We start from the raw sequence: 23,621 nt of genomic DNA, 5'->3' as shown, positions 1-23,621 counted from the left end.
TAATGATTGAATAAATATAATTAATGTTAATTAAATTGTCCGAATTACTAAATTCGGTTTCGTTTCATTTAATAAACTTTATGATCAGTGGCAGAAAATGCCATTTTCAACACTAGTTGAAGAATACATTATTTTAACACCCCTTTATATTTTAAATTATATGGTCTGTCCAAAAATGTCATTGTCATTTCTGTCTACTTTTGAAATTTTGAGGTTAGGTATATGCATATCATATATTGCTTTCATTAGTCATATTCTCAATCACATTGCGTGTTTGAGGAAATCTTTTAAGTAGTCAGAACCGTTTGATTAATTGCTGATGTAACATTTCTGTGTAATAAAGTTCAGTTAAGCTTCGTATAAAAGCGAAATCCTGAATTCGTGGCAATTTAACCGACATGTCGAAGAGAGTGCAGCCCCCTTGGTCACCACCTCCGCAGGAGAAGCAGCCCGTTTTGAAGCTGTACAACAGCCTAACCCGACATAAAGAAGTGTTTGTACCTTTATCTGGAAAAAAAGTTTATTGGTACAGTTGCGGACCTACGGTCTATGATGCCTCCCATATGGGCCATGCCAGGTACTGCTCTACTCATGTTATTTCATATTGAAAGTCCCCATAGACATAAATCTGGCTACTAAGGAAGATTAATTATATTTTTCTGTACTTTATACTATTGTTTACTAAAGTAAGTTCTTGGAGTTCAAGTTGTTAGCTTCTATGTCATTGCCAGCTGTTCCATTGTAGTTATTTTACATACTTTGATTGGTTCATTTTGAGGATATGTAATTTTTTGGTACTTACACATTGTAATTCAGTGAATACTACCAGTGCAGTTCAAGCAAAGTAATGAAAAGAAGTGGGGACATTAACTTATCTCTATTTCAGATCATACATAACATTTGATATCTTGAGGAGAGTCCTTACTGATTATTTTAACTATGACGTTCTGTATGTTATGAATATTACTGATATTGATGATAAAATAATTAAAAGAGCTAGGCAGAACCACCTTTTCGAAAAGTATGCTTCTGAGAAGAAAGATTTACAAACTGTTATTAATGATGCCACTAATGTGCTTAATAATATAACAAGAAAGGCTAAGGAAAACACAGATCCTGACAAAGTACCCATGTATGAGAAAATTCTTACCAGGTGTGTTACCTATTAGTTAAAATGTTTTAAAACTGTATGAGTATACTGCAGATTAAATGAGTCCATTGAAAACTTGGAAAATGCTGTTAAAACTGATTGCAAAACAGCTCTGGAAGAGGCCCAGAGAAGATTTATTATTGAAAGTAAAGATCCCTTATCAGATTGGCTAGATTGCAAGTTTGGGGGTACTGTCACAGACAATGCCATATTTTCTGCTTTACCCAAGCATTGGGAGGAAGAATTTCATAAGGATATGGATTCATTGAATGTAAGATTTATGGGACTGTAAGATGTTTTCTGGCTGCTTTGTGATTAAGTGTAAGAGAAATCTTTTATAACCAGTGACATTTTTATTAGGTTTTGAGACCAAATGTGCTTACTAGAGTAAGCGAACACATTCCTGAGATTATCACTTTTATTGAGGGGATCATGAAGAATGGTTTCGGATATGAAGCAAATGGTTCTGTATATTTTGATGTTGCAGCTTTTGCTAAGAAAGACAAGTACCATTATGCCAAGCTGGTTCCTGAAGCATATGGGGACTTCAATAGTCTGCAAGAAGGGGAAGGTGAGCAAATTAACCTTAATTATTTTGATGATTCATTTCATGTGAAAATAAGAAATTTTGTTGTATAATAAAATGACCTAATCAAGGGTAATTTAGTAATTCCATAAGTTATCTCAAATTTTCAAATTTAGACCTTATAATATGAATATTTTCAATCAATTATTCAGTGAAGTAGAGGTCAACTTTTTTATTTTAAGAGGAACATCCCACCTGTTGAATTTTTTGTACTGTCAGTGTAATAGGTGGTGAGGTTAAGCGATAAGTAGATAGCTGTGTATTTCCATTTTAAATGACAACAGGTTTAAAAAGATAAGTCCATTCATCTATACCGGTTTACTACTGATATTACTAATAACTGTAAACCTGCTGGTCATTGTTCACCTTTATTTCGTCAGTAGGCATTTTGATAACGCGACTTATTATTGTGATGATCCTAATCTTTTTAATTATTATCAGGTGCATCTTGCAATGATAATATTTAATAAAGTGCATCCACGATTATAGTCATTGTATAAATATGCACTTGTTGAGTACATTTAAGCTCAAATTATATTGCAAACTCGCATCGTACTTAATTAAAATGTTTTGATTTTGAATAACTAATTTTTCACTGTTAATGTACTTACTATGCGGATCTCCAAGAGGGCTTTAATTATATAAATAATGTAAATATTATTAGTACTATTTCATTGCTTTCTGTTTTAAACTGTTTTATCATTAGGCATGGCCAAATGTTCAATTATATTCCTTTAATGCTCGTAAATGTGTTGCGCTTTGATGAATGTGGTTGATAGTTGTTTTTATCTCAGAGCTTATAACATGAAAAATTGATACAAAGTAGTGTTTCCTTTTTAAAATATACCATTTGTATTTTCTCTCAATGCTCTTTCTGCATTATACTTTTCTTTAAGGTGACCTTATGACTGCGGATATGCGAAGTGAAAAACGCTCCCCCAACGACTTTGCTTTGTGGAAAAAAAGCAAACCCGGAGAACCCACTTGGCAGTCTCCTTGGAGTTTAGGCAGGCCTGGTTGGCACATTGAGTGCTCGGCTATGGCGACTGCGATTTGCGGTCCTTATTTAGATATTCATACCGGCGGAGTGGATCTTAAGTTCCCCCATCATGACAATGAAATTGCTCAGAGTGAAGTAAGAATTAAATATAAGTAAAATATGAGTATCATTTAAAAAAATCATTTTATATTTAAGTAACTGATCATGTTTTGCACACTTTCTATACTTTCAATTATTATTAAAATCGATGTTAAATGGTCAAACTTTATGTCGTCTTATTTTAGGCACACTTTGGTAACCCTGAATGGGTGAAATACTTCTTGCATTCGGGTCACTTAACGATAGCCGGATGCAAAATGTCGAAATCTTTGAAAAATTTTGTTAGCATACAGGATGCCTTAGCAAAATATAGTGCGCGGCAACTGAGATTTGCTTTTCTTCTTCACTCTTGGAGAGATACTCTCGACTATAGCCAAAACACCATGGAATGTGCTTTGCAGTATGAGAAATTATTTAATGTAAGCTTAAATTCGTCTCATATTAACTACGTATTTTAGGCACCAAAATAGCACGAAAACGTCATATAAACATGTATCAAAAAATGCCTCGTTTTCATCATAGAAGGTACAATAAGTTCCTTCCTAAAAATTTTGTTTATATGAAGCTTTTATCTTTTTGGGTGGTTAGAAGATATTTATGGCACTACTTTCGCAAACGCCATATATAACGACTTTTTGATTGACCATTATTTTAGGAATTTTTCCTGAACGTGAAAGATGTTACTCGTACTTTGGGAGAAAACCGTACAACGTTTGAGACTTTCACCAAATGGTCGAACCAGGAGTTGGCTTTGAATAAAAAACTTTTAGAATCCAAAGAAAAGGTGCATTTAGCTTTATGTGATAATATTGATACTAGATCGACCTTAGACGTTCTGCGGGATCTCGTTAGTACCGCTAATATTTATCTTAGGGAACGGAAACCTCCTAATCAAATATTATTGTACGATTTGGCCGCTTATGTTACCAAAATGTTAAATGTTTTCGGTACCACTCCTAGCATTCCTAAGATTGGTAGGATTTTTCCTTTAAATTCTTGGTGTCTTATTTTTAATTTATTGTGTCAACAGGTTTTAACAGTTCTTTAGAAACTTATGAATCTACTGAGGAGACCATATTGCCTTACATAAGTATTTTAGCAGAATTTAGGGATAAGGTCCGATCTCAAGCCAGAAATATAAAAGCCACCGAGATTTTGAAAGAATGCGATTATATCAGAGACGAAACATTACCAAACTTAGGAGTGCGGTTAGAGGACAAAGATGGTAAGTGTTTAGAAACAAAGTTATTAGTAGAAGGTTAGAACAAACCATTTTCCTTCTAGATGGAAGCAGTGCTGTAAAATTGGTATGCAAAAATCAGTTACTGAAAGAGCGAGAAGCAAAGAAACAAGCGGAACTAGAGAAAATGCTGGAAAAAGAGAAGAAAAAAGCTGAACAAGCCGCAGCTCAAGCAGCTAAAGAAGCCCAAATGAAGATCCCTCCCAGCGAAATCTTTAAAACTGAAACCACCAAGTATTCCAAGTTCGACGAAAGGGTAAAAGTTTCCTCATTGCATATTTCATGGATTTCATTCGTTAGCTAAAATAGGGATTCCCAACACATGACGTGGATGGAAAGGAGATTAGTAAAGGGCAGATCAAGAAACTGCAAAAGCTGTACCATGCCCAGGAGAAAAAGTTTGCCGAATATATGGCATCGCAAAATTCATGACCATAATTTTTTGATTACGCCCAAATTATTTGAAGTAAATCGATGGCGACTTTAAGTTTTAAAAATTAAAATACCTGAAGAGCATTAAATATATATGAAATACAAAGGCATTTATAACATAACGTCTCAAGTTAGGAAGAAATACTGCTGGAGGTATTTATAATAGAAATTGCAGTGGCCGGATTTGGCAAATGAGTGCAGTTAAAACATTGACAAATTTGTAGTTTAAGAGGATTTTTTTGTCAAATTTCTTTTCTCACTAACTTGGCAAAGTACTCCTTTGTTAGTGTATTGGCTTTGAAAACGCTTGTTTGATTTAAACCTACGCAACGCGTTGAAATTTCATATCTAGCTAGATGTCGATATTTATTAAATTTGAGAGATGTGCATTCTTGCAGCGAAAATTATTTTATTTCTACGGCTTAAAGTTATTTTTGGGTTAGGGACTTCCAGTTGAAAGCGATGTATTATGGTGCTATAGGGTCCCCTGGTTACATGCCAGTACTTTACGACTCTGAAGAAGAGAGTACTAAAGCCCTTCCATGTAACCGTAACTATGTCGTTTGCGCTTAAGTATTTATTGATTACAATTAAGTTTAAACATCTTTAACTTTAAAAAATAAAATTTTTGTAATAATTATGGCAGTGAGCAACAGTACAAAATGTGTTTTTATTTAATAAAACCCATATGAAAATTAAGCAAATTAAAGTTCCTCTAGTTAACATTCCCCACCATGAATGCTTAATGGCAGTTAATGCCTCCACTAACTATTAATTTTATTGTGGATGTTGAAAAGTTTACATCAGAAGCTACCTAGGCACATGGTGCAATATTAAAAATAAAACTATTCAACAAATCATAAGTGTGATATATTATTGAGTTCAGAAAAAAGTAGAATTTTCTGAATGTAAAATAAAACTTGTCAACTATTACAAAAAAAATAAAGGTGATGATGGTTTCGATGAAATGAAACATCGCGTTGAAAATCTAAAAACACCATTTTGTAGAGGAGAAAAAATGGCAATGAGAATGTAAACGTTTTTTCTGAAATAACTTTGGATCCATTCGGAATTTTTCACATTTTGAAAATATGATTTTGCAGAACACAGAAGGCGTAACTTTTCTCTAATTTGACTACAGCCTTATCTGTTATGGTTTACGAGATTCCTGTAGAGTGGATGAATTCTGATCCAGGACAGCTTGTATTATAACGAGCAGTCAGATTTTTCCTTAACTCCGATTTCTTGTTTACTATTGTGTTGAAATAATTAATTTATAACATATTTGGAAAAATTGTACCGATTTCGAATAAAGGGTGCATCTTCAGATGAATGATAAATCAGCGGCATTTATACTTGGCAACAATAATCAATGTCTAAACTACTTACCTAAATGGGACTTTTTATCCGAAGTGTCAATAGTTGTTACCTGAACGGCGATATAATAAATTTGATTGCAATGTGAATGGCACGGGATCAAGTAAGATTAAAGGCAGGTAGATGACAGGTAATTTATTGCTGCCTCGTCCTGACTTTAAACCGATAATTGAATGGAACACCTGTGAGAGTAAATTGCGCGTGTTTTTTACCTGCCAAAGCGCATTGTGAAAAAAGGTTAACTAAATGCCTAATAAGTTACATCGACAATACAGTAAAGAGCTGATTCGCAGATAAAACATCAGATTATTTGTTCTAAATATCCGAGGTAGATTTTTTTTTGAATAACGCCTTATACACCAGTAGAAGTTGTTGTTGCGATAGAATGGCCTACTCTTTTCAGTTTTGATTAATTAAGAATAAAATGCATCCTCGAGGTGCAGGTTGAGATTCAGAGAAAAAAAACGAGCCTTCAGTAAAGGGTGGAGATAATTTGTGGTAATCATCAGAAGCGGTGTTCACACCATTTATTATCTAGCTCTTCATTTTCTTCAGGATCTTGGATATCGTGTTGCAGCTGAAATTCCAAGTTTATTTGTCTATCACTTTTCTGCAATATGAAGATTTATCGTCGTTTTTACTGGTACAAGAATGGTCCCAGAAGTACCTGACATATAAGATGGTTATACGAGCTGCCAAGACGAATTGCGCATGATCGATCCAATTGCACTCCAGATCTGATTACTGCAGGTATTGTGGTGAAAATCCACAAAACTGTCCTGAAATACCTTTGGCTGAAATGGGGCGAGTTAGTAGACATGACGGAAATTTGAAAAGTACCGTATATCGCATTTTGATGGAATAATTGGATATGAGAAACTTATGCGTAATATGAACAAAAACAACCCCGTGAGAGTGTTTCATAGAAGTGTGAGGCAGAGTTTCGTAAGAATAAAGTGAAGTTTTTGTGTCGATTCATAACCATCGATGAAATAGGGGTTCATCGTTTCCCAGCTGAGACGAAAGAACAGTAAAATAATAAACTCAAAGTCAAGGAGCGATTCCAAAGAGGGCGAAAACCGTTCCATCTGCAGGAAAAGTGATGACATCAGTTTTTTGGGATGCACGTGGGATAATTTTTATTGACTGTCTCCCTAAACGAAAAACAATTTAGCGAAAAAGAAAGTCTTGTTTCATCAAGACAACGCATCAGTCCACACTTCCGTTATCACGACGGTCAAAATCAATCTACTTGGGTTCGAACTTTTTCTTCGCCCACCTTATTCGCCAGATTTAGCCCTCTCAGATTATTTTCACTTACCAAGTTTTAAAAAAATGGCTGGATGGAAAAAGATTTACCACTAATAAGGAAATGGAGTTCGATATTTATGCCTATTTTAAAACATTCGAAGCTTCTTGCAATAAACAGGGTATACAAACCATAGAACTTTCCTGGGAAAAGTATGTCAATCTCAAAGAAGACTATGTTGAGAAATAATGTAATATTTTCCAATTATTTTTTTTTTAAGTATTAGGTCGAGTACTTCTTGCACTATCCTCGTACGATTTGTATACTGCTCAAAACTGCCATGTCGTGGAAAAAATTTTGTTAGATAGTGGTTGGTGACTGTAAGTTTCGATCAATTTCTTGATTTCTTGAATAAGTCCATTGTCCTTTGTCCGTGGGTAGTTTCCAGCATCTTGTTCTCGCTTCATTTCTCAATTGAACGCTATCTTGCGTTCTTCTTGTCGTTTTCATATGTTAAGTACAGGGTGAGTCAATGAAATTACAAAGTAGCTTAATGAATTCCAAATTTAAGATTTACTCTCAAATGGAAAATGTTGCATGATATGGTTAGGAAATATGTATATTTTAAAAATATTTAGAGACCTACAGGGTCGTTCAAAAGTTACATTTTTTTAAATGGCATATCTTCTATTTAAGAAGCCTATTGCCTTTTCATCATAACTAAAAACCTTTATACATATAGTTGAATAGACCTACTTTTTATAATTTAGAAGATACTGAGATTTTTTTTGAAAAATTGTAATTTTCAAGCATTTATTTATTGACACATAGCATCTTAAATTTTTATGGATTGACGTTCATAACTAGAATCATGAAAATAAAAGGCTAGTCAACGTTTTGCCAACTAATCATTTGAAATTAAATTCACAGGGTGTTTACTATTCAAGTACCAACGTAAATCATTTTAAATTACAAAAGTCACTTTTTTTTAAGCTGAATACCCTATATCTTTTACGTTTGCTATGTACTACTATGATAGTACTATGAAAAACTGTCAAATTTTATCAAGATTGTGGAAAGTAAATTTTGAACGCAATCCATTAAGTTGTTTTGAAATTTCGTCAACTCCCTCTGTACAATGTGCCCCCTTTGCTTAGTTCCTCTGCGAAGAAATCAGTGGCAGAACGTCGCTATTTTGTTCCATATTAGTGCGGCAAATTAACATTCAGTTCCATTTCCAGTATACAGGGTGTTATGTAAGTACGTGGCCAAATATCAAATGGTGATTTTTTTTTAGTTATTTTAAGGCGAAAAGCTTATTAAAAAGTCGGTAATGCTTTGTTTTTATCATACAGGATGTCAAACTTTTTTTATATCGTTACGTATTCGAAAACAAACTCCTAAGTAATGGAAAGACGAAAACTTATATAGCGTTGAATCTTGGTGACAATTTTTGACGTCGTATAAAGGAATCTTTTAAGCTAGAAATTGTTTGTCTCTTTTTGCTAGTGACGTGCATAGGAAAAATTTGATAAAAATTAAATAGGAAAAACGCTTTATTGGAACTACACTTAAACAAATGGCATGCAGTTTTTTTAGTGAAAAATCATTTAACAATTGAATAGTGAAAGTTAAAAATTGTCGTACGGATTGTAGCGACGGTGACACAGATTAAGAATATCTTTCGATTTTCTGTTTCAGATATCTTGGAGGACCGGAATTACCTACTCCAACAGAACTAATATTTTTTCTATCGATGTGAAAGCAGAATAACAAATAAATAAATGCATGTTTTTAAATTGTAAAAGAAATAATTCTGCTATCGTAAATAATTCCTTTTTAGGCAGAAAAACTTAGCTCAATTATGTGCAAACCTTTTTGGAAAAAAATGTTGGAAACGAGTTTATTTTTAGACAGTAAAAAAACACTCATTTTTGGGCGAGAGATTTATGTCTGTTTAAAAATGAACATTTTTTTTCATTTTTCGCGGCGAACGTGTCAGTATAACGCTTCTTGGAGACTTAAAATACGTAAATTACTAAACAGATTTCGAAAAGAAGAAGAATACCAACGTTTTCTCTTAAAAAAAACTCCGCAAAAATTGTTTTGTTCCTTTTCGCTGAACCGATGTCGAGTCAATCAGGAAAGCGCGAAAAAAATTTCACCCGTCCGACAAAAAGTTGACATTTGAAATACAATACCCAGTAATAAAGACATGCGAAAAAGAGAATAAAAGAAAGTGTATAACTGTAACAGGGTAAATTGGAAGTGCCATCAAAACAAGCATCGAGATAATATGGGGCGTAAGCGGGAAATACAAAATTGTTTGGCTCCCTCTGAAGCCTTCAATGGAGGTAATTTTATATAGAATTTAGGTGCTCGAAAATAGCTTATTTGCCATATCAGTTACAAAGATGATTTGCAGAGAATCGGCCGCTAATTTCTGACATTTCCTATTAGCGTTTTGTTGCGGTGTCCCGAGCAAGTATCCGTTTTTTTCACAAAAAAATACCTCTCCATCGACGATAATTATCGAAACCTAACGAACTGCGACAGTTCCAAAAGTCCCATGTTAATTTAATGCCCACAAAGGCCAAGAAACTCCTCCCATGTCGCAACTACACGACGATTGCAGTAACTTCCTTTAACGTTAAATAACGGCCATTCCTTTGACTCGTGTTTTTTTTGAGATCCTCGTTAAAATCGAAAATTATACATATCGCAACATCGGATCGGAGACCAAAGACTCAGCAGTTACATGCAAATTAAAAACTCTCGAGGGAATAATGAAGTATAAAGTGTCAATCTTTGTCACGTTTCCGCCAATTGACTTCCTCTTGAAATCCCCTTAAAAACCGTATGCATAATAGGAAATAAAATATTATAATGGGCACTCTTAGATTTTACCTATTTTGACCAAAACCGTCACAATACAGGCACGTCAGTGTGTGCATAGGGGTTCGAAGAATAACAATTTTCGGTGAAATGAGTCGTTACAGAGATTTCAATTATTCCAATTCGATTCAATGGAGTGGGCATAACTTCCGTTTCAGTCGAACCAACTTGATTTTATCAGCAACCAGCAGTTGCGGTAAATCTCTTGAGTGCTGTTGAAGTTCTTCGGATAAGCACTGCGAACTAATCGATTTAAGAAGACCGCTGGTTTATTGTCCGGTGGTCAAATTTGATTTTTATCCGAAATTCGTTCTCCTGGTTCCCACGATTTGCATAGAACTGGGAGGATCTCACATTTGCAACAACCCGGCTGCTCTACTTATATAGAGCTCGATTTGTTCGAGTCGATCTCGCTCCGGCAGTTCTTGAGATATTAGCTTGCCGACTTTCAAAAATTCCAGATCGTAATACTCCTTTGGAAGAAAATTTCGAAATTTGCCGAGTACTTAGAGTTCTTTGTGTAATTCGACCGATTTCCATCCCACAACTTACTAGAGGTTTTAAACCAGTTTTTCTCACATTCATATTCGTAAGGCTCTAGGAGTTTCCGAGATATTGGCGATCAATATTTGAAAAGTAGCAAAAAGTACGTTCTCTCCCCGCTTTGGAAATATTCAGGAATATTTCCTTTCAGAGTTGAATTGCCGATGTGAAGAATCCAAAAATTTCTTTTCTGGAACGGCAATAACTTGCGTTCCTTTATTCAGAATTGATGCAATCCTTAGCGTCCTTGCGATGTGATCTGGAACTACTATCTACAACGATGAAATTCATCCCAATTTTATTATGCAAAGAATAAGTAATAGGTGATTTCTGAAGTAAATCTGGCCCTCTCGATACGCAGATTGTCTGTGTTTTCGACGAAACTGCCCATTTGGTTTATTAAAAGTTCACATTCTGTATCATTCGAAAATTTGTGCAAATGTATTTTGCTTTTATGATAACGTTGAATGCTTTAATCAACAAATTTAGCTCCTATGTTGACCCCGAATCCCTCTATTGAAGCCCTAAAACCTAAAAAATCACACTGGAAGAATAATCATTTCGAGATTTAAAATATCAATATGAATGTTAATATCTCGGGAACTGAATGAAAGACAGCGGCGACCCAGCGCAGGTCGTTGAAGCTAATTGAGGCCGCTCTGGAGCTGTAACTTCTTGGATTTAAAACGCAACGACGGCTCTTTGCTCACTGTCCAAAATTCATTTCTCTAATCTGTATCAATCATCAAAGTCACTCATAATCTATTTCACTTGAGGCTCCATTTCTGAAATCACTCGGCGGACACGACCATTAAGGTGTCCTCCGCGTGCATATTAACATTTTCCACAAAAGGAGGCCCACCGCCCAGCCCTGCGGCATCCGAGGTCGAAAGCTTTCTTGTTACGAGAATCGGGCTGCAATCCACAAGCAGAAAAAGTTATCAAGTATAAGCCTAAATTGTCCGAGTTTAAATAATAAAAAACCATTTCCGAGCAATCAAATGCACGTGTAAAGTCAACAAAATATATCGGCGGCTTAGCTATTTCCATTGAGCTTACTATGTGTTATAATGAAAAATTCAGCGTATGCGTCCATACTGAAACAATCAATAAATGTAAATAATCTAATGAGTAAATAAGTTTCTCCACAATTGTTTGGAACATACAGAGTAACGATAATGGACAATAAATGCCTCATTGTTCTGCTTTTATATTTTATTTTTTTTGTAAGTTTTTCTAAATTTACCTAATTTCTCTTTCAGACACCCATAATGTTGTTTTAATTCACAACGGAAGTGCGGAAGTTACATTTAAATCAATATTTTTTTGAATGTACAGGGTAATTTAAACTCGATGCTGCACCCATTTTATACAAAAAGAGATGGGCTTAGTAAAGTAATTTTTTTTACCACATAAATAAAAGGACGTAAGCTTTAATGAATGCCAAAAACGTTAAAATATGGAATACGACGCCCAGCGTCGTGACGGCAACGCTATGTTTTCTTTTCAGTGATGTGAACATCGATGCATTCTAAACAAATTTTGTATGACGTGTTTTTTGAAATTCCTAATCATTTCAAAGCTACAGGAGAAATAAACATTAACGTAAAACTACCTAATATGTTAATATTTGTTTCTTCTGTACTTTTTAAAAGATAGGAAATTTCAAAAAACTTTTTGTACAAAACTTGTTTAGAATGCATAGACGTTTACATTTAAAACAAAGTATGTTTCTAGGAAAAAACAAGGCGTTATCGCGACGCCAAGCGTCGCTTTCCATATTTTAATGCTTTTAACATTTTTTTTAGCTTATGTCCTTTCATTTTAATGTAGTAAAAAAAATTACTTCGCTAAACCCATCTGTTTTCATATAAAATGGGTGAGGCGTCGAGTTTGAATAACCCTGTACAATACGTAATAAGCTTCAGGCAGTATTTTGCGTCACAACACGGACGATTTTTATTAAATTCAAAAATTTCATTTTAAGAAATGTCTTTTAGGGTGCTACAGTGTCGATACCAGTATTTTTTTTTATCTAATAGACCTTGATGGGTCGTATATTGCGACCTTCATTTGAGGTCCTGCCGGCAGCTTGAGACGATTTCATTATGAGGCACTTTCAAAATGGCAAAAATAGGAATCAAAGTGCCTCCATATCTCAGAAATCGAAAGAGATATATTGCATCTCGCTTGATCGTTAAGTTGAACTGCTTTTAAAGAAAATTATTCCACTAGTTCCCGAGATTTAGGCGCTGAAAATTTGAAAAAGTCCCATTTTCCTCCTTTGCGGGTTTTAAGGAAAACTTCGTCGATATCATCCAACCGAATAAAATTTCCTTTAGATTTCAGCAATCACCAGGTGAGCAAAATCAAATCTTCTAACGTTTGATGATTCTTTTGATACTGAACATTGATGCCTGGTGAAAAATTAAGAGGAGGGCGAAAAAATCTTCTGTTCTCCAAAGGGAAACTCGACTATGTGCAATTTAGAGCAACAGGGTTGAACTGAAGAAGCAGTAGGGGTATGGTAGATGGGGGGAGCTTTCTCCTGACATAATTTGAATGTGAGCGAATAATTTCCTTCTTTAAGAGGTCTGCTGAAGAAAACAACACCACGTAGCCGAATGAGAGATTACATCATTCGACTGTCATGTATTTTAAAAAGGATGATTTTAATTAAATTTACGACAAAACCTTATCTACCCTATTTTTTTTACCGAAATACCATTTGGGGTGGCTTGTCTCGCCTCCGGAACAATATTCATGGCGGCGCCCAGTTAATATAAGGCGTTGCCCTTAGGGAAATTAAGGAAGTAAAATTAGCATTTAGAAAAAGTGTGCGTAACCTTCTCTTATATTTTATGGGAAATATTAAGATACCGCCGCGTTTGTGTATCCCACTTACGTAGGCGATGTCAGAATTCGAATCGAAAATTACTTTCCACGGATTATTTCGGAGCTGCTGCTTTATAGCTTAGAGCTTGATTTAAGAAGAAAACAAAGGCTCAATTCTTTAAATTCGCAATGAACTGACGTCAATATGGAATAATTTCAATAAACTGTTTTTTTGCCTTCTTAATATTTGCAGTTCTCTATATCTCTTCTCTTTGCGTTTATTCCTCTTTACGTTCCTGTGCTCATTTATATCTCCGGCTCATTTTTGTTTTCAGTTAATTGTGTTTTTTCGATTTCCGTTATTTGGAACTGGGTTTCCTTCTCCTGATGCCCGATCTTCCTAATTTGAAGTTGGTTTAGACTTTCCCATTTCTCGTTCTCCATCCTACACGTGTCGACTTTCGTTTCTCTTCATGTTGCGTTTGGTATTTAATTTTTTTTGTGCATTTTTCAAATCGCTACAAAAAAATCGAAAATACATGCAAAGTATCCTTATTCATTCTTCAGTCGGTTCTTATCACTCTTCATTGTTTCTGTATCTTCCTCTCTTTCCTACATCTTTTCTTACCCTATTGCATGCCTGCTTGCTCTTCTCTACTTCGAGCTATGTTAGTATTTTTGTCCTCCTTCCTCCTTTTCCTAAATTTAAGTCCAACACGTTGCTGTCCTTTTTTATCCTATAATTTCCTTTTTATTCACCTCAGTGCCCCGCTCTTCCCCTCGTCTACCTTGCTTTTTCTTTTTCTCTGGCCTGTTAAAGCCCTGACAACTCTCTTTTTCTTGCTCTTTTTTAAAGTTCTTTGGTACTTATATTAAACTCTTCAAATCATTGCAGAAAAAGTATATTTTGCACAAGATAAAGGAATCATGGATAGAATGGAGAAATGCTCAGGGGATTTATATTTTTCAAGTTCTACTCATCTACCATTGGTTACAAAGGTTAAGAATCAAGATTTAATTAGTAGAAATTAACTCAGAAAAAATTCCAGTAGTGAGTTTTACAAGAACAAACGCAGGTGTGAGTACGTTATTTGCGATGATTCCTTTATATTCATATTTACTTGAATGTATGAAGCAAATTCGGAACCCTGCATAGTTCTTGCTAAATATCTACCACTATGTTTGTCTAGATCATCCCATGGAAGTTTAGACCGTTACAAATGTTTCACGTAGGTTCTTAATTACTCCTTAACTGATAATTATTCTCTAATGTCCCTCGTTTTCTTTGGTTTTCTCTTTACCTTTTGCCTCTCTTCTATTAGTTGCAGACTCTTACATCCGTTCTTTAGTTTCTTTTTTGAGCGATTTAAAGTTGGATTTTGTTATGTCAATAAAAATGTCTTTACATGTATTTGGAAGACTGTAGTTCCATATTTCTTTTACAGGGTGTCCCAAATGCCATGGGATACCTTTCTAGCCCCTAAACGGTGAGAGCCACGAGGTCGATCATATTAAAAAAAAAATTGTCAAACTTACTGTTTAGTTAATATTCGAAAAGAGTGTTCTCAATTTAATCTTATTTTTCGAGATATTGGGAAAAATCTGAAATTTACAAAATTAAATTTTTATAATAAATCGAAAATAAAAAAATTCTCAAAAAACTGTTTCATACATAAGTTTTACACTTTCTTACAATTTTGACGTGTATGATTTTCTAAATTTAATAGTTAGCCTAGTTTTAGAGATAATCACCTGAACTTTGTTTTTTCTTTTTAATACGGACCTAGATAAATTTTGGCATATTTTGAAAATGCTCATTAATAGCTTTTCAACAATGTAGCATATGTTAACATTTTCCAACGTTTCTGTTTAAAAAAGACTAGCATCACAGTGTTTCATAAATATGATAGGAGTTTTAAAGATTGATATTTTAAGGTATTAAATTTCGGCTTTACTTGTTAATGTCCATGTTAGTAATATTTTTTTTTAGGAACTAGCAATGGAATCCCACGGCATTTGGAACACCCTGTATAATAGGCGCAACATATGGACGTCCAGTGTATGGACATTATAAACAGCAATAGACACGGATTTGGTGAGAGAATAGTTACGTATTCTAGAGAGCAAGAATACCACGACACGATATTTGATTTTCAATTTTCGAACGTTTTTTGCAAAAAACAAATTTTCGAATTCCCTTAAATTTTTTTGTTTGTTTCTAAATGCGGTACTGGTAAGTTTTTTGCCGCTTTGATCGTATTTTCATGACACTTCTGCAATTTTCAGAAAATGTTTTTGATTTAAAACAGACTGCTAACACAGTTCGCATCTTAACCTTCTCCCATTGAATTCAATTACCATGTTAAACTCATCGCCAATTAGCCGGTTAACCGTGGCTCTACTCAGGCATTCTGCAAACTAATTAAAGCAGAACTGGCTCAGAAAGAACTCCTAATCCTGGAAACAAAGAGGAATAACGGAGAACGCTGCTCGCGTTTTCGATTATCTTAAAAGGATTTAAATCAAGATACATTGAACGAAGAACGACTGTGGGGTTAAAAAACTGAGGGCGCGATTTTTTATAAGGATTCGTGTGGGGTGGACCGGCCTCGGGGTAAACGTCGGCTACCCACGATTTTAATTCTTCGCAGAGCCGGCTTCGGTTATTGTTGAACATGCCCTAAAATAATATTCAACTAATGTCATGTGCTGCAATTGGGTCCAGACTTTCGGATTTATTTGCTAGTAAAACGACAATTTTGCAGCCCTGCCCTGTTCGTTTGTTCGCTCTTTAATCATCCTTTGTTAAAATATTAATTTAAAGAGTATATCAAGTGAGACCTTTTAAGTAACTTTAAAAAGACCGAATGGGGATGGATAAGAAAACGTTCATTTTGATTTCCATCATAAATCGAAAAAAAAAATTAACTGAGTCCACGCTATCGGCATTGGCAATCTTTTGCTTTACTTAAGACGATTTTTAGCTTTACTTTTCCTCGTGAATTAATTTACTGACTGCTGTACAATGAAAGTACATAAAACCCTATATAAATTACAAAATTAAAAATGATTGGCACATAAATCATTAACAATAATAATTCTCCTCTGTGGCGTACAGGTGTCCTTTCTTTCACTGAGCGTCACGCCATTTCATATTTTTTGGTGTCATCCCCAAAAAGGGCGCCTTTTTCCTTCGAGGCTTTTATAAATTTATAAAGTGACGGGAATTCATAAGGCCTAAAATGTATTGTGCCCTTCTTATCAACCTACTTTGTCCTCCGGGCAAAAAGGAAAACGCTAAGGAAGATAAATTAAAAAAATGTAATTAGGAAAGCGGGGAATGTGTCCTTCTCCTCTTACCCCCTGCCCTGACGTTTTCGTGGCGATGCTACCCTTGAATTACTGATGACACCCACGCTGGATCGGCCCTGGAAGGGACGAGCGGTGTTTTTTTTTGAGCGGAAGGAAAATTTAATTACTTTAGAGTCAAAATGAGAATTTAATAAGAGCAACCCCCTTCTTTTATAGGTTTGAAGTTAATTGTTATCAAATATTAAAAATCGATTCTTATATGTAAATACAGCCTGTTCGGAAGCACTGTTCACCACTGAGATCTCAAAAACCGTAAGTCATGTGTGTGAACCCCGTTAAACTGAAGCAAACTTGAATGAATTTGATCAGTCGAGCTGTCCCAGAAAAGAACGTAAGAGAGTGTTCACAGTCTTTGTCGGGCGTATGCGGAGAGTATCTGTTGCTCGACAAAGTAAATGAAGGACGGAACATTGTGAATGACTAAACTTATTCATTAGATGCTCTGGACATACGTCCCGCAAGGGATACGAACTTGGTCATTATTAATGTGGAAAGAAAATAGACAACTGGAGTGACCAATCCTAAACGACAATCTTCGAAGTGAAACACCACACTCGAGAGCTTACAATAGTCGATTAACATTCATCCTCTATAGTGATTTTGGGACCTTTGGTGACCCTCAAGAATTTTACTGTATGGATCAGCTGACACAAGTTTCCCAGTTTTAACAATCTGCAATCCATCACTGCAGAGATTTTAACTATGGATGTTACATCCATACCAACAACCGCACTGTCTGTTGAAGGTGCTGTTTTCAGATTTGATATCTTCTTGTATCCGTTGATACGGGCTGTTATATTGATTGTTAAGTTCATATACATATTCGTTCAAAATTCCACTTCAAGCTCTCCACGAGTTTTCAAATAATAATTTTGGCAATAGAGGAAAATCAAATCTTATATTATTGGTCTTCAGGGACACATCTCCGAATGTCCCAATCAACTGCTTACCCTTTCTCCTGTAAATATCTGCGTAATTAGACTTTTAAAATGAAATACGCAATGGTGGTGCGAATTTCAATTTTCTACCATCGAAAGAAAGTATTTTATCCCCAAAGAAATTTTGCGCCCGGTGGCTGTCAAATTTTGAGCAGTCCAACCCTGTTTGGCAAGTCCCATGAGGAGAGTATTCTTTTGTGAATTTTTATTTATTTGATACCTATTTTTATTACCAATTATATTCCTAATTTCATTGCTAATTTCATACGTGATTAATTACCAAATAAAGCAAAAATTAGGGGCAGAGTGGCTCTATGAAGGAAGTTTGGAATGAATTTAGAAGGTAATAATTCGAACTTTTTATCTCGTTAACACCATTAATTAATTACAAATAAAAAGTTTTTTCGTTCCTTATCAAAACGTTAATCTAAGGTAAATACTACTTTCAAAAATCAATTATTTCTTCCCAATTTGTCGCTCTCACCTCCTTAATCACCCCCAGACAACGTTTGCGGGGTAAAAGTCCCTTTGTTAATCGAAATCGCAAACATTATTTATGAGCCCTTGACGTGCCTCCATTGTTCCACCCCATCATCAGGGACGGCAACTTAAAAATATAAATCTTCTCCCCAGCTACCGCACTAATTAAAAATGCTAAATTGCGCATGAGTCCTTTCCTGGGAATGAACGATTCTGCGGGGGGATTCATCCCCAAATTTTTTGCGAAAGTTAGTTTTGGGGTAAGTGTCGAAGGTATTATTTCTAATTTGTTTTTTTCTTATTGTTTTTTTTTTTGGTTTTACATTTTATCGCAAATTTAGATGTTTTCTTAATATGTGGCACAGCATGCAAAGTTTCAGAAATTTTAACTTTTTTTGCTTTCTAGATAATTTGGAGGATCTACGCAATTGTCAGTGTGCAAATCGCAAATGGAAAACTCAAAAATACGTCTGGAATTGTTGAACTTCAGCTTCAATCTCCATCATCATTTAAAATCAAATTTTTTTTTACTTATGGATAAATTATACGTAGGATGTTTATTTCTAGAGCTCAAAAATAAGGATTTAGGCAACCTTAATAGATACGAGATCCGTTTAATTGGAGCAAAGTTGGGCAATTTGGAATTGAACAATGTGCCGTTTCAAAATTTGAAAACTTTCCATAATTTCCGGAGGTATTCGAAAAGAACTGAAATTTTAGGAGAACATTGTTTTTTTTTCCACTGATTGGGCGAAGTAATTCAAAATAATTCACACTTCAATACCACAACTTTTCCTCTACAACAACTTGTAGATGCCATATTTGAAATGTTTGGATTTCCGGTAACCATCATTTACTTTGGTTTTTTTTATGAGCGCCATTTTAGATTTTCACATTCATTTGGTGAAGTTAACGATTCGAAAATATGATGACGTCTATTGGAAACGGAAGAAGTGCTTGAAAAGTAGAAGGTACTCTTTCATTGGTTTTCTGTAGGAAATTTGTAAGGTGTTTCCAGAAATTAATATCGAAAGAAAGGAACTCTTTAATGTTTAGATAGTTAGAGTTACATAGATGTATAGAATGATAGATCGACAGAGATGGAGATAGAGATGGAGAGGGCGCTAGAGAGAGAAAGAGATGTTCATAAATCGGCATTCAAAGAACAACACTAATGAATAGCCGAATAGGGGCAACGTTCGTGGCAGCTTTTGAAGATCTAGTTAATATCTGGTTCCTGCAGCAGCTTTTATCAAATAAGAAAAAATATTTAAATCTTCAAAAATTCATGCGCTCAATGAAGAATGGCTCAAGAAACTGAAAAATAAAAGAAGACCCTTGAAAACCTAGCTGAATATTCTTTAGACCTTCTAACTCTTCTCGGGCGAAAAAACGTAGCCGGTCCATGCATATGATTGAATGATTAAAGCTCGGTTTGATATACTTTTAAATAACCAAAATTCTTTTGTGGTCTCGATAATTATAAGACAATTTTGAAGTGTAACAGTTCATGAACGAATTGTTATTATTCGTGAAAATTTTATTTCAATAGCAGTGTGGGAGTAAGAAAGAAATAGGATAGGTTCTGGTATCTGTTCTTAATGCACATTATTTACTTTGATCTCGAAAAAATACAGTTCGATATACTTAATAGAAGTTGTTCGTTGGCACCCCCCAGGGGCAGGTGACAGGCTTGCGAGCACAAAGCCGGCAATCGGCACATGCTATTTTTTTTATAGTCAAACCCTCAAAAACGATTGCATGGGGCCAGCCCCACGCTTTTTCCACGTTTTAGATGTTTTTTAGGCCCGGCACGATTATATTTCTGCCTTGGAACGATGACGAGAGCCTGTTTTTAGCGAGCGAAACAAAGAAGACAATACTTGGTACCCAGTCAGTGACAGTTTCAGAAAGATGCCCTTCAGAGAGGGGGTTGGATGAATTTATTTTTAAACTGGGGCAAAAACGGGGCTCGTGCTTCGCACACTGTGTGCGGTTTTCATTAATGATTTTTTGGCCCAAGACCGAAAAGGGTAATAAATTATGATTTTTAACGGAGGACTGATGATAAATTAGTTTTATCGCATTTTATTAGTTTGCTCTGTCCTCGGCTTGTGGTATTATTTCTTCAACGCTTAGATGATCTTATGAGGCCGAAAATGAACGAATCAATTAACGTTTTATCAAAATAACCAAATATCATAGGTAGTGGTACGGCAGTAGGTCGTGAATAAAATCGTGTATATCTCGAAAACTTTCCGGGAATTTAAAGAAAAACTTGCATCTTAACCGGTCGTTAAAATTGCTACCCAAAAATATATATATATACCAGGTATCCATGCGAACCCTGGACAGAGGAGATTAACATGGAAAATCGATTTTCATTTTTCTTCGCGTATACCGACCGATCTAATTGAAAAACTTTTACATAGAGGTCATAGTGCTTAAGACCGTCCATCATTTTGCAATTTTTTCAATCTTCTGATTAGAATCGTTTTAACACAAAACACTTCCAAATAAAAAAATGTTTGAATGTTCCGGCTATTTATTTGAAGCCACGATTGGTCAGAGTCAACGTCAGAAGTAAACAGAAACAAAATCTTGACACTGACTAATCGTGGCCTGGAACGGCGGAGCATTCAAATTTTTGAAATTTAAGGGTATTTTGAGCCAAAATTGCTCTAATTATAAGATTGAAAAAATTGCGGAATGATAGCCAGTTTTGAGAACTATGACCTCCATGTAAAAGTTTTTCAATTGAATAATCTGTGCAGGCGCAAGAAAATTTAAACTGATTTCCTATGTTATTTTCCTGTATCTAGCGTTCGCTTAGATCTTCAGTTTTTATCATAACTTTCTAATGACAATACCAATAAGGCTGTGTTTGTTGAATGAGGGGTAAGTAAATAATAAACGTTAAAAGTATGTACAGGACGAGCAGATTTCGATGTTTGTATAGGAAATCTTTGGAACTATAAGAGTTAGGGGCTCTCAGGATGTCTTTTTTGGAGACGAGCTTAATGGAGTAATTAAAAAAATTCTATATTTTTGACTTAAAAGAAAAATTTTGATTTTGTCCATTTTTGGTATAGACCATCCATCATATAGTTATTACGTTAGATACATAAATATAATTTTACTAAACACGTTTTTTTTTTGCGAAAATACAACGTGGTCCTTTTTACCGCACTCAAACGTCTATGAAAAAATACGCTTCTCTGTACGCCACCCGAAAAACGATATTGTTAATCAAATTTCACTATTATGCCACGTTATTAAAACACTTTTTTGAATAGATCACGATAATGTCAACGAAAATTTCACAATTCAATTGTTTCTTCAAATATAACATAAAGTTGCATTTTTCAAATATAAGTCGTAGTTGATTCAAGCACGATTGTAAAGAGGACCGTTTCTCTTGCAAATGAACCATGAGTGGTGGAACGCCGTTTGTTGGTTATTTGTTTCTATTACAAACTTTCATGACTTTTAAACTTTAAAATAGTTTTTAATTGCAAATTTTCAAAAATCTAATGCTGATTATTCGACTTCGATTATTCTCAAAATGCTTTAGGACAATTTTAATTATAGTTATTGTGTCCCCGATATTCCGCCCGAAATTTATTTCAATATATAAATAAATCAATGGGACGAACAAAAAAATCAATGAGAAAGATCGAAAAAAATCCTTCTATTATGGCGCAATTAAAACTAACCCGAACAGTGTGAGGTTTAGGACACTTATATGCTTCACCGCTTGGGGGGTACATCAGGGTGGTATTAAAGAGAAGGGAACTTTATAACAAAGTGATAGTTTTAAATATGCATAAAAATATCGATTTTTACTGGAAAAAATGAAATTTGTAAAATAGATGTGTGGTGTGTGAACATTTTCCACCCCTATAAAATACGTCACATTCTTCCACCTTCTCTGACATGATGCGAGAATACTAAGAGAAATGGAAATGGAGGACGGGCATTTATCACAATTTTTTTTAATTAAGAATAACGATTAGCTTTTTAATATCAAGACCAACAATATTTGTCTGAGTAAGAGAAATAAGAAAAAGCAGAACGATTATTTGTTTTCCTTTTGAAGTAGGTAACTTATCTTTCAAGTATATACCTGCGACAAGCCAATTTTAAAAACTTCACGGGGACGTCCATTTAAAACCTTTTTAAGCAATTTTAAGACGCTTAAGAAGCGTAGGCATGGAAAGCAATTAATTAACGGGACATTAAGCAATCCATCAAGGGCTTTGTAGCTCTAAAAGTGCTCTTTCTCTGTGTACTGTAAAATTAAATCCCTCCGCTTACGATGAAATGGAGGCTGATGGAACCGGAGGAGGAAAATTGCTTTATTTTCGTACAGCAAACAGAAATCCAGATTTCAATGTTTTTGGGTCGGATTTTCATTGAAATTAAGCGGGCGTTTAGGTAGTGGCTTTAGATAAGAACTAATCTGATATTACTCCTGTATGTCTGATGGGACTTGATTTAGCACAGGTTAGTTTTACCTGATTCTAACTATCAGTGAGTAGTGATTCCAACCGGTTTTACACGCTATTAGGACACCCTGTATGAACGGAGCGGCCATACGCTACGCTAAGCTCCATATCTTTAATGAAGTAGATATAAAAACTCGTGATAAAATTATCCCAACCTTCTTGGGGGTCATTAGGGGACTTCAAAAAGAAAAATTAAAATAATTACCATATTTTCCTTAGGTACAACTACCAATTATTATTTATCTTCCCTTGATGAGACCTATGAATTTTTCATGTAATTCATTTTTTATGCGGACCAAAAATCCAGTTGTTTTTCACTCCCTCTTTTCTTCGCTTATTAGGCGATGTAAAATTTCTTATTCGAAGAGTTCCACTGGGGTCCTAAATTAATTTACGCCCATCCCAAACAATGGATACCCTTCTTTAATGGCCCTTTTTTAAGAAATTGCCTTTGAGTCCTTATGCATGGCCGTCCTTAATGGCAAATTTTAGTTTTGTCGCCCTTCCAAAAAGGGGACGATCTCTTTTTCGGCTCCGCATTTTAAATCTCTTTATTATTCGAAGTCAGCAAAAAAACTATATAAAGCGAATTTCTGCAAAAACATCGTTATGATGTAACCGAATAAAAACCTTAATCTCCGGGCATTGGTTGAGTAATAAAATTGAAATTTTGACTAAGTGGTTTTCTTGAAGGCTCCCAAGGAGGGAAATGCGATACCCCATCACCTTATTGCATCAAATGATTAAAAAGTCATTAATCTTGCGGATACAGAGTATCATTAGGAGCCTCACCGTGTTTTTATTTTCAATAAACCATCTAATTTCCATAATGAAATTAAATTTGCCCAGCCAATCTATCTGATTAAAAAGTTGAGAACAACAACGAAGAAAACGAAGTCTGCGGATAAATTGCTTGG

At 34.9% G+C, this 23,621-nt stretch overlaps 1 protein-coding gene across 1 annotated transcript; it reads left to right on the top strand.

Moving 5' to 3' along the window:
• The first annotated feature begins 224 nt into the window (after positions 1 to 224).
• CysRS (cysteine--tRNA ligase, cytoplasmic) lies at positions 225 to 5,170 on the top strand. Its single transcript, XM_066285361.1, has 10 exons — positions 225 to 577; positions 887 to 1,153; positions 1,205 to 1,421; positions 1,511 to 1,721; positions 2,633 to 2,871; positions 3,021 to 3,254; positions 3,491 to 3,809; positions 3,866 to 4,060; positions 4,120 to 4,331; positions 4,385 to 5,170. The coding sequence occupies exons 1-10, from the start codon at positions 399 to 401 to the stop codon at positions 4,505 to 4,507; spliced, it is 2,196 nt and encodes a 731-aa protein (XP_066141458.1). The 5' UTR covers positions 225 to 398; the 3' UTR covers positions 4,508 to 5,170.
• The last annotated feature ends 18,451 nt before the right edge of the window (positions 5,171 to 23,621 follow it).

This window comes from Euwallacea fornicatus, chromosome 8 (assembly GCF_040115645.1).
Source record: "Euwallacea fornicatus isolate EFF26 chromosome 8, ASM4011564v1, whole genome shotgun sequence".
In the NCBI taxonomy this organism is placed as follows: domain Eukaryota; kingdom Metazoa; phylum Arthropoda; class Insecta; order Coleoptera; family Curculionidae; genus Euwallacea; species Euwallacea fornicatus.
The sequence above is the reverse complement of the archived record's forward strand: the minus strand, read 5'-3'. Positions and strand labels throughout refer to the sequence as shown.

Bases quoted from the DNA above. Each gene is read 5' to 3' on its own strand.
- CysRS (XM_066285361.1), top strand. From the start codon at position 399: ATGTCGAAGAGAGTGCAGCCCCCTTGGTCACCACCTCCGCAGGAGAAG. The intron at 1,722-2,632 runs GTGAGCAAATTA...CTTTTCTTTAAG, and splicing joins TAGTCTGCAAGAAGGGGAAG to GTGACCTTATGACTGCGGAT. The intron at 3,255-3,490 runs GTAAGCTTAAAT...CCATTATTTTAG, and splicing joins AGTATGAGAAATTATTTAAT to GAATTTTTCCTGAACGTGAA.